Below are 11,463 nucleotides of genomic sequence, written 5' to 3' on the forward strand. Positions count from 1 at the left end.
GCCTCCCAAAGTGTTGGGATTACAGGCGTGAGCCACCACACTCAGCCCTATAATTATGAATTTTATCATCCACATATATGGTATATCTTTCCATGAATGTCTTCTTCGATGTCCTCCAACTTTTCCATAAGGATCATATACGACTTTTATTAGACTATTTATATACTCTGTATAGACTTTGCTGCTGTTGTGAAAGGGGTTGCTAAAATTAGATTGCTTATTTTAGGTAAGGTTCTAAAAGCAAAAGCCAAATGGACTTACATCAGAGTCACGCTGTACAGATAAAATAAGAATCAGTATGGAACACACCTACCACTACCATCAGAACTAGGACTTCTGAAGCCAGAGTAGACCCTTCCATGATTCATGACTGAAAGGTCTGTGAATGGCCAAAAGAAGATTACAGGTCAGTGTTCAACTCACTTTAGGAAGTAAGCTGTTTGAAGGATGTTGCTATCTGCAGACTGCTCCATGCTGCTAACGTGAACCAGTGCTTTGTGTGTTTCATGAAACATTCTACAGCTGCTCCTCATAGTCCCTGGTCTGCTCCTGTGAGCCAATGAGCTCTCAGAGGGGGTGCCTACAAAATGGGCACAGAAAAGGAAATCAGATTTCCTCTTTTTTTTTGAGACAGAGTCTCACTCTGTTGCCCAGGCTGGAGTGCAGTGGTGCAATCTCGGCTCACTGCAACCTTCACCCCTGTGATCAAGCAATTCTCCTGCTGCCTCAGCCTCCCTCGTAGCTGGGATTACAGGTGTGCACTACCACTCCCGGCTAATTTTTTTATTTTTAGTAAAGACGGGGTTTCACCATGATGGCCACGCTGGTCTCAAACTCCTGACCTCAAGTGATCCACCCACCTCGGCCTCCCAAAGTGCTGGGATTACAGGCGTGAGCCACTGCACCCGGCCAGGAGATCAGATTTCTAACCACACCATCCCACCTCTCTGAGCCTCCATCTGGGCCTGCACCACAGAGAATGCTAATACTTGTCTGCAGGACTCTTATGAGGGTCATTTACATGCCACCGTATCTATCTGTGACGTGCAGTACTGCATATCAACATAGCACCAGTTACTGCAAGCTCACATGGGACCTTTGTGAGAATTAGAAACAGGCACCCGACTTCCCAGGGGACGCAGCCCTGTGCAAGGGCACTAGGCTAGTGAGCAGCTCCTAGGCCACGTGCTGCACGGCCCCTGCTGCTGGGCAGTGAACAACCTGCCCACAATGTGAGCACAATTTTGCCCAACAATTACACATAATGGCTCTCTTGCTAGTGTTTGACATTTTCCTTCAATAACTTATTGTCTTTATAAAAATGTATTTTCTTTTCTGTTTTATTTTATTTTTGTTTACTTTTGTAGAAATGGAGTCTTGCTGTGTTGCCCAGGGTGGTCTTGAACTCCTGGCTCAACAGGCATATGCCACCATCCTTGGCCTAAAATTTATTTTAAAAAGAAATCTTATTACTACTTTAAATAGACAAATGGTATCACTTCCAACAAAGAGAAGATCATCTTACAGTTAAAAATTATAAAGGTAATTACTGTTATTTAAAATCTCATAATCCCAGCACTTTCGGAGGCTGAGGTGGGCGGATCCAGCCTGGCCAATGTGGTGAAACCCCGTTGTGAATCTCTATTAAAAATACAAAAATTAGCCGGTGTGGTGGCACACACTTGTCATCTCAGCTACTCAGGAGGCTGAAGCAGGAAAATCGCTTGAATCCAGGAGGTGGAGGTTGCTGTAAGCCGAGATCATGCCATTGCACTCCAGCCTGGGTGACAAGAGTGAAACTCCGTCTCAAAAAAAAAAAAACTCATTAGATGCTAAGCTTGAGCCTGGGGCCTTCTCTCTTCATTAAAATGAGAAAATCAGCAACTATTAAAAAAGCGCAAAGTGAATTTATCCTTGATACAATTAAATGAATGAAATATGAAATAGGAGCTACTCTCTCACTATGTAACAGGGATCCAGAGTGCCTCCCTGGGAAAACACTATGCACACATAACTGCATGATGAATTCTATTCCTTGGGACTAATGGTAAAAATAGCCACCATTTGGGAGAGTCCTTGTCCCAGGCACTGTAACAACTTCTATACATCCTCATCTTTACTTACTTTACCTTCATTTATTTATGAGTTGGGGTCTCACTCTACTGACCAGGCTGGAGTACAGTGACACAATCATAGCTCACTGCACCCCCAAACTCCTGGCCTCAAGCAATCCTCCCACCTTAGCCTCCCAAAGTGCCACAATTACGGGCATGAGCCACCTGGCCTAGCCTAACTTTCTTGTTTTGTTTTGTTTTTGGTAGAAACAGGGTCTCACTATGTTGCCCAGGCTGGTCTCAAAACTCCTGACCTCAAGTGATCCTTCTGCCCTGGCCTCCCAATGTGCTGGGGTTACAAGGCATGAGCCACTGTGCCCAGTCTTCATCTTCATCCTTTTTTTTTTTTTTTTTTTTTTGAGACGGGTCTTGCTCTATCATTCACGCTGGAGTACACTGGTACAATCACAGCTCACTACAGCCTTGACCTCCCAGGCTGAAGTGATCCTCCTGCCTCAGCCTCCCAAGTAGTTGGGACTACAGGCATGAGCCACCATGCCCAGCTAATTTTTTTTTTATTCTTCGTAGAGATGGGGTCTCACTAAGTTACTTAAGCAATCCTCCTGTCTCGGACTCCAAGGTGCTGAGATTACAGGTGTGAGCCACCATGCCCAGCTAATTTTTTTATTTTCAGTACAGATGGGGTCTTGCTATGTTGCCCAAGTGATCCTCCTGCCTCAGCTCCCCAAAAGTGCTGGGATTATAAGTGTGAGCCACCACACCTAGCCCTCATCCTATTTTAATGCTCACAGTAACTCTAGGCAAGTAGGTATCACTAGCCTGTGTCACAGATGAAGAAACTGAGATTCAGCTGGCTGACTCAAGGCTAAATAAGAACCATTCATTCATTCATTCATTCATTCAGTAGAGATGGCGTCTCTTGATGTGGCCCAGGCTGGTCTCAAACTCCTGGCCTCAAGTAATCCTCCCGCCTCAGCCTCTCACAGCGCTGGGATTACAAGAGTGAGCAACCATGCCCAGCCTGAGTCATACTTTATTTCAACAGAAGAAAAGTCCACAAGACAGACAGCCACACAGGCCCCTCACCTAATTCCCCAGGTCCAGCCAGAACTGTCTTGGCTGCAGGTGCCCGGGGTTCTGCTTGAAAAAGACCTGTGAGCTCCCGGCCAGTCCTCCTAGGGAGAAGAGACTAACATAAAAATGGTCACATATAATCCCTGCCTGGGCCCCAGGGGTGCCTCTGCAACAACTCAGCTATTTGAATCGTTAAATTCACTCATTACTGGAGCCCAGATAATCCTTTTATGAGTCTCCACCACAATGAGATAATGCAATTTTGCTGGGACAGAGTCACAAGAAAACAAAACTCTTTCTAGTTCCTGACGTAGTTGGTTCTATGTGGCACACTGCAAAAGTAAAGATGCTCTGGATGAAAGCCATGTGTGAAACAGGATGCAATATGGTCAGACTCAAGCTGGGAAAAGGCGCTCCTTCTGCTTCAGAAAAGATGCTGGAAGAACACCAATACTTCCATCCCACAAGATGAGGCAACAAGGACAGGCTTCCATGGATGAACTAAAAACAGAGCTGGGAGGTAAGGACCAGAGACAGAAGAAAACAGTAGTGGTCGGGCGTGATGGCTCACACCTATAATCTGAACACTTTGGGAGGCCAAGGCAGTGGATCACCTGAGGTCAGGAGTTCAAGACCACCCTGGCCAAAATGGTGAAACCCTGCCTCTGCTAAAAATACAAAAATTAGCTGGGCGTGGACATGGGCACCTGTAGTCCCAGCTACTTGGAGGCTGAGGCAGAAGAACTGCTTGAACCCGAGAAGTGGAGGTTGCAGCGAGCCGAGACAGCGCCACTGCACTCCAGCCTGGGTGACAGGCTGAGACCCCATCACAAAAAAAAAAAAAGAAAGAAAATGAAAGAAAGCAGAAGGGAAGGGGATGAAGTAGAGGATGGGAAAGTAATAAGACTCCAAGCAGAGGCCAGAAAGGGGCAGAACAGCAAGAGAAGGGAAGGCCACTGAGTGCCACATCAAAACATACAGGTCACATGCAACAACTGTGTAAACACACCACGCCCTTAACAAGCACTGCTGCGTGGACAGAGCCTGCTGTTATCTAGCCCCAAGTCATCTGCTTTATCTTGGACCTCAGTCTTCTTGGTCACTAAAGACTGAACCCTCTGTCCAGGAGTAGGGATTCAAAGAGCTCTGTCCTTTCATCCGTGCTGTCACATGAAAAAAAAAGAAGAAAAAGGACCTCTGTCCAACACTGTTCTCAACCTTTCTGTCCTAGTGTTAAAAATACGTAACATGCAGGGGTGCAGTGACTCACACCTGTAATCCCAGCACTTTGGGAGGCCGAGGTGGGTGGATCACTTGAGGTCAGGAGTTTGAGACCAGCCCGGCCAACATGGTAAAACCCCATCTCTACTAAAAATACAATTAGCTGGGTGCGGTGACCCACGCCTACAATCCCAGCTACTTGGGAGGCTGAGGCACGAGAATCTCTTGAACCTGGGAGGTGGAGGTTGCAGTGAGCCAAGATCGGGCCACTGCACTCCAGCCTGGGCAACAGAGTGAGACCCTGTCTCAAAAACAAAACAAACAAAAAAAAGAATTAGTTTGCTATTTTAAAATAACATGCAAAGAAAATGGACTTTTTCTTGTAAAACTGGAAAGATAAGTGAATCTTCTTATAAAACTTCTTTTAAAAAATTCCATCCCTGCCTGGGCTCAAATGATGGGAAAATGTACAGAAAATCCAGTTGAGTTAGCTGGAGATACCAAATACCCCTAAATGTGAGTTATCTGCAGTTATTCTATGAACAGGACAGCCATGTGAGGCCTCAAACTAGTATTTCAGGCGGCAGTGTGCTCACTCGTGGTTTTGTGGTCTTCAACCGTCCTGCTAGCCCAGATAAGTCTGGGTGGTCAGGAACCGTCTGGTGACAGCGTGCAGCCCAGCTCAGCAGAATTCAGCATGGGGAATTCAGCCTCCTTAAAGATGCACTCCCTGCTGAAATCTCACTGAGATGGCTGTTCCCGCCCTTCCGGGGCTCTGACCAAACACTCTGACCAGGAACACTTCCCAACAGATGAGCAGTATTCTCCATTTGGTCTAATTTATGATTCAGAAGGAAAAGGCGAAAAATGAAAACTTTCTATTCATCTATTTTTCATACCAATGGAAGCAATGTGGTGATGTAACATATGCTGTTACAGTCACTTGTGTCCTCCTGACCTGTAACATTTAGAGATCCTGTCCATATTCTTCTCAAAGCTTCTCATTAAAGCACCCACCCTGCGCCTGGTTCCCTGCAGAGATGGAGTAACTGCTCACCCCCTTGAACAAAATGATAGTGGGGCATTAAGAGGAAGCCCCAGCTCCCAGGGAGAGGTCATCTCTCACAAGAGCTGGAACTCCACTGTCCATATCCAGGGTAGGTGAGGGGCTAGCCACAGGTCACAGCCAAGCAAGCACAAAGGCAAAAAGCCCAAAACAATCAGGATGCTCAGTGCCAGCCCAACACAGTGATAGCTGGAATGCGCAGGGTTAGAGAGAAGCCAGCACCGGAACCAGGGAGGGACCATGCAGGGAGCAGGAAAGTTTGGAAGAGCACAACAGCCCCTCCAAATGCCACTGCATCACCCTGTTCCCGGACCACAGGGAGAAGAACCACCATGCACCCTCCACCAGTATCTTGGGCAGATGGGCAGGAGCTCTAGGGCCACTTCTCAGTGTTCCTCAGATGGAGAATCAACCTCAGGACAAATCAAGTCTGGATCCTTCTGGACTGAATCCTTTCTAGGATTGGTACCTATCATGATGTGGTCACATTCCTCCACTCCTCTATGAGAGGATGGAGTCACTGGACACCAGCCTAATGCTGGCAAATGACAGACAGGAAGAGCCCCAGCAGGGCAGATGCCGCAGAAACCCTAACCGGGACACAGAAACATCACTAACAAAGACCCAGCAGCTGCCTTGGTGAAGGAGACACAGTCTAACAGTCACAAAGAGGCACAACGGAGACCCTAACCCCCGGCCCTCTACAGACACCTCTGCCTGCCCTCCCAGGGAAGCTGCCGGCCAAGATTATTTCAGGTCACCAGGCAAGGCTGAGTGTAAGTTGGGAATGAAGTCTATCCAACGTCAGAGCCCCAGGTGCATTCCTGTCCCTATGGCTGGTCAGAAGAAGTCTCTGCTCCTGCTCCCATCCTGCATCCCCTCCTTCCAAGGCCTACCGGCTGTGCCTCCTGGATCTGCCCCCTGGATTTCACGCACACCTGTCCACCAGCAACACAACAAAGTGATCTTTCCAACGCCAAGCTCTGCAGGATTCCTCAAAGGCTTCCCCTCCACTCCCCACCAGATGAGCCCTCAACTTCTCTGCTAGGTGCTCAGGACCTGGCACATCTGGCCTCTGGCCACCTTTGCAGCTTCCTCACCCTCTGCTGTCTCCAAAGCTCTCCCCGAAGGGAAAGAGGATTTTCCCTCTTTCCACCCATTTTGTCCTGAAAACTACTATTCCCCTGGGAACGACCCTACGTAGCGTGTGGGTGGCTGAGAACCCCCCTTCCACACAATGGTCAAGGCCAGGAGTACCCAAGCCCTGGCAGCAAACGCCCAGCCTACTGCTCACCCAGTTAAAGGATGGACCCCTGGGTGACAGCAGGCCCCGGGGCTCAGTATACCTGACCCTCAGGCCACCTCAACACCAGACCTCATGCCAGGCTGATCTCGAAACAATAATAGCTACTGCTCAGCAAAACGTGGTGGCTAGTGCCTGTAATCCCAACACCTTGGGAGGCCAAGACAAGAGCATGGCTTGAATCCAGGAGTTCAAGACCAGCCTAGGCAACCTGCTAGACTCCATCTCTACAAAAAATAAAAATTAAAATTAAAAATTAACCGTGCATAGTGGCATGCGCCTGTAGTCCCAGCTACTACAGAGGCTGAGGTGAAAGGATTGTTTGAGTCCAGGAGTTTGAGGCTGCAATGAGCTATGATGGCATCATTGCACTCCAGACTGGCCAACAGAGCCAGACCCTGTCTCAAAAAGAAAAAAAACGAAAAGAAAGAAAAGAAAAAAATTATCCACTGCTCTAGTTTTCGGCCAGTGGGAAGAGTGCATTTTTTAATCAAAATAGGGGCCTCTATCCATGAAACCCATCAACTTGTAAAATCCGAGCTCTCTGCAGCCTCACAGTCTCTCCAGCACTGCCAGCAGCCCTCGTTCCCTGCATGCTCTAAATCCTCAGCCAAGACCCGTCCCTTGCTCCCTCGCCCAGCACAGGCCGCGAGTGCCCACGTCCCCTGCACCTCGTGGGGCAGCCAAGGGGGCACCGCGTGGCTCGTGCGCTCCTGGGCAGTCCATTTGCAACCACAAGACAGAACAGACTCAGAATCCGGAACATCTCTCGGTGCTTAAGAGTTTTCCTTTAACAATCTTTACCTGTGGGAACGCAGAGACCCCGCCCCGCGAGAGGCCGGCAGCCAGGGATTCCCCGCTCCGCGCCCTCATCACCCCCCGGAAACCACAACCGCTGCGCGCGTGGCTCGGACCCCCACCCGCCGCCTCCCCTCCAGCAGCCCCTAGGCCTCCGCGAAACCGCGCAGCGACTGCCCCGCGCCCCGCCAGACCCGGGACCCCGGCCCCACCCGCCGGTGTCGACGCAGCGGGGCTCGGAGGGCGCATTCTCCGCGCCGACCGCTCCCTCTCCTCCAGACCCGAGGGGCGGAGTGGGCAGGGCGCGCCGGCTGCGCACCGGGCACCCACCTGGGGACGCGGGGGCTGGGGCGGCGCGGGGCCACCTGGCGGACCCGGGAGCGGACTCCGGAGAGCAGGGAGCCCCTCCCCCCTCACCCTCCGGGCCCCGCCCGGCCGCCGCGCCCCGAGGCGCAGCCATCCCGCGGGAGGGGAGGAGCAGGAGGAGGCCAGCGCGAGGACACTTACTTAAAAGGCTACATCGCTTCATTCCCAGCCCATCCTGGGCGACGGCGGCACCTCCCTCGTCCGCTGCTGGGACCTCGATGCCCACCACCCTCGCGCAGCGATCTGGCCCTACAGCCCAGCCCTTACTCCGCCGTGGGGCGGAGCCGCGCCACAGCTGACCCAATGAGAAACCGTCGTTTCCCAGAGTGACGTGAGCGCAGAGCAGTCATGGAGTCCAGCCCAGCCGGGGGCGGGGCTCAGGCGGCTCCCTGCGCTTCCTACTCCAGCTGGTCCCGCCCCGCGCCCGCAACTGCGCGTGCCCAGAACGTGAGGGGCGGGGCTGGGAGCCCAGCTGACACTAGAGGTGGGGTTAGCGCTTGGAAGCACGGACCAGCGTGAGCGCGACGCGGCAGGGACAGCCGACCCCAGCAGCGCCCAGCCCCTCGGATTGCCAGTCACTGCTCGCTTTGGGGCACGGAGGTGCCCAGTCCTGCGGGGCATCCCACGTCCTGTCGCCAACAGGGTCCGGGAGTCAGTATAGCTGGGTTCTAGTCCCATCACTGGCAAGAACTCCGCGGGAGCCTGGCCCGCTTTTTACCTGGGCCTCAGTTTCCCCATCCGTAAAATAGAACGGGTTGGATCTCCCGAGCTCTAACATTCCAGAACTAGGATGGGGTGAAGGGGAGGGAGGGATGGGCCGCCCACACGTGACTTCCCCGCGTGGAGCCCCGCCTACCACTGATCCAGGGGGTGGCAGCTCCGGCCAGGACGAGCTGGGTGGGCGGGTTCTAGGAAACCCTACCCGGCCGCCCTTGGCAGCGCCTAAGGCGGAGCGCGCGGCTCCGCAGCCTGCTCGCCCCGGAGTTGGCACCCACGGAGGATGGGGACCGCACCCTCAGCTTCGCAGGGAGCCACCGTGGAGGCCAGGGCGGCGCAAAGACAGGGCGTGTGACTCGGAGTGCCCCTGGGGAGGATGGACGAGGGAGCGGCGGACCGCTAACAGGGCTCCCTCTCCGCGCCCCGTCCGCAGAGGCGCACGTCGAGGGTCCCGGGCGGGCTCGGTGGACGTTGGCTGTAGCGCCGAGCGAGTCATGGACCATGAGGAGCGTTCGTGCCGCGCGGCCCAAGGCCGGGATAGGGGTTAGCCACGTCCTGCCGCGCTGAGGGGGAGGCTAACGGGCGCGGGCGGCCGGGCCCAGCCGGAGCGCACCGCGATGGCGAGGGAGGAGTGCAAGGCGCTGCTGGACGGGCTCAACAAGACGACTGCGTGCTACCACCACCTGGTGCTGACCGTCGGCGGCTCGGCGGACTCGCAGAACCTGCGGCAGGAGCTACAAAAGACGCGCCAGAAGGCGCAGGAGCTGGCGGTGTCCACCTGCGCCCGGCTGACTGCCGTGCTGCGCGACCGGGGCCTGGCCGCCGACGAGCGTGCCGAGTTCGAGCGGCTCTGGGTGGCCTTCTCGGGCTGCCTGGACCTGCTGGAAGCGGACATGCGACGCGCGCTGGAGCTGGGCGCCGCGTTCCCGCTGCACGCGCCGCGGCGGCCGCTGGTGCGGACAGGTGTGGCTGGCGCCTCCTCCGGCGTGGCGGCGCGCGCGCTGAGCACCCGCAACCTGCGGCTCGAGGCGGAGGGCGACTTCGACGTCGCGGACCTGCGGGAGCTGGAGCTCGAGGTCCTTCAGGTGGGCGAGATGATCGACAACATGGAGATGAAGGTCAACGTGCCCCGCTGGACCGTGCAAGCCCGGCAGGCGGCGGGCGCCGAGCTCCTGTCCACGGTCAGCGCCGGCCCCTCCTCGGTCGTGTCCGTGCAGGAGCGCGGGGGGGGTTGCGACCCCAGGAAGGCCCTGGCCGCCATCCTTTTCGGCGCCGTGCTGCTGGCGGCTGTGGCCCTAGCCGTGTGCGTGGCGAAGCTGAGCTGACACCCGACGGCCGCCTGCTGCTGCCGCTCCCTCCCCGGAGAAAAGACTCGGGATGGGTGTGGGGTCTGGCCTGTGCAAGGGGAGTGGTCCTAAAACCCCGTGTGTGCATGGGTACACGCGCGTTTCCAGTGTACATCTGCCTGGGCAGGACGCGGTTTCCTCTTGCTGGCCCGGGAGGAGTTAACTTTGCGCCGGCCGTCAGGGCATTACCACTAACGTCTGCAGGAGCTTTATTCCCTATTAATAGAAAACTGTCACAGTGACCCCAGATCCCTCAGAGTTAATGAGTTAACACATGTGCTGTTGGGGCGTCTTTACAGGGAGTCCGAGTTCGGTGCCCACCCCTGCCAGCGTCGCCCCCTCTCCGCGTGGGACAGTTTGTAAAGGTGTATGGGGTGGAGTGAAGTTTGGAGAGGGACGCTGTTTGGTTCTATGTGGTTGGTCTGTTTCCTGGACAAGAAAAATTGCAATCAAATGTCAGCAGCTTTTATTACCTTAATCTTTCAGGGCCTAAATTTAGGAGAGTGTCCTGAGAGCAGTTCATACAAAGGGCTTTCTCTAAGACGCGCTACAGCGCTTCCTAACAGAGTTTATCCATTCGTCCCCAAGAGCAGCTAGAAGAGATTTGAGGCCATGACCTCCCACTGCCGCTCAGGGGCTGACCCTATTTAGGAAACCAAAGAGGGTGGATTGAACCCACTCTCATGGACTTGGATCCAGTGCGCACACTTGCCTGCGGAAAAGGGCTCTCCCCAGCCACCCAGAGATGGGGGTAAGAGGAAGAGCGGAGGCTTGGGGTAGGGCCACTTGGTGTTTAAACAGGCACTTTCTCCTTCTCTGGGGCTTATTTGTGTTCAGAACTAGACCAGAGTGTTTGAACCTCCTTTGCAGGAGGGCTGGGAATCCTCTTTAGAGCACTTAATCCTATTTATCCCCTGGAATGTGCGTGCTGGCCAGTAGGAGGGCTGGCTTTGGCAGCTCCCTGACCCCCGTGCTGCCCGCCCCTCCGGGATAATGTGGCATTACTGGCCCACAGAGGTTTTGAGCCAATCAGCTCTGAGACTGGGTTAGAATGTAACAGCTTTAACTTGGGATTTAAGAAGCTTTTTAAGAAGCTTTTAAAAAGTAATAATCCTCTGAAAGAAAAATGACGTAACCACAGCGTGTACTATGAAAGCTGTTATTTTAATAAAGAACGCTGGGCCATGAACTCATACCTGACAATGAGTCAAACATAGCATCTTTACATAGATACTTAGATTACTAAATATACATTGCATCTACTTCTGAAGTTGATAGTCTTTCTCCCCGCCGCCCCTTTTTCTTTTTTGAGACAGGGTCTCCCTCTGTCACCCAGGCTGGAGTGCAATGGTGTGATTGTGGCTCCCTGCAGCCTCCAAATCTTGGGCTCAAGCTATCCTCCTACCTCAGCCTCCTGAGTAGCTGGAACTACAGATGTGTGCCACCGCACCTGGCTAATGTTTTTTAAGGCAGTTTATTTATTTATTTATTTATTTT

General features: G+C 53.4%; 2 protein-coding genes across 9 annotated transcripts in view; one reads left to right on the forward strand and one right to left on the reverse strand.

Moving 5' to 3' along the window:
- Positions 1-8,194, reverse strand: part of ANKRD27 (ankyrin repeat domain 27) — a 78,388-nt gene extending 70,194 nt beyond the window's left edge. For 5 of the 8 annotated variants that reach the window (XM_063719086.1, XM_054538254.2, XM_054538252.2 and 2 more), the window contains exon 1: positions 8,045-8,194. The gene's annotated coding sequence lies outside the window, so the exon portion shown is untranslated. 8 annotated transcript variants of the gene reach the window in all.
- Positions 8,195-9,157: 963 nt separating this feature from the next.
- On the forward strand, positions 9,158-11,159 carry RGS9BP (regulator of G protein signaling 9 binding protein). Its single transcript, XM_002829018.5, has one exon. The coding sequence runs from the start codon at positions 9,238-9,240 to the stop codon at positions 9,943-9,945; it is 708 nt and encodes a 235-aa protein (XP_002829064.3). The 5' UTR covers positions 9,158-9,237; the 3' UTR covers positions 9,946-11,159.
- The last annotated feature ends 304 nt before the right edge of the window (positions 11,160-11,463 follow it).

Source organism: Pongo abelii, chromosome 20 (genome assembly GCF_028885655.2).
Source record: "Pongo abelii isolate AG06213 chromosome 20, NHGRI_mPonAbe1-v2.0_pri, whole genome shotgun sequence".
NCBI classification, from domain to species: Eukaryota; Metazoa; Chordata; class Mammalia; order Primates; family Hominidae; genus Pongo; species Pongo abelii.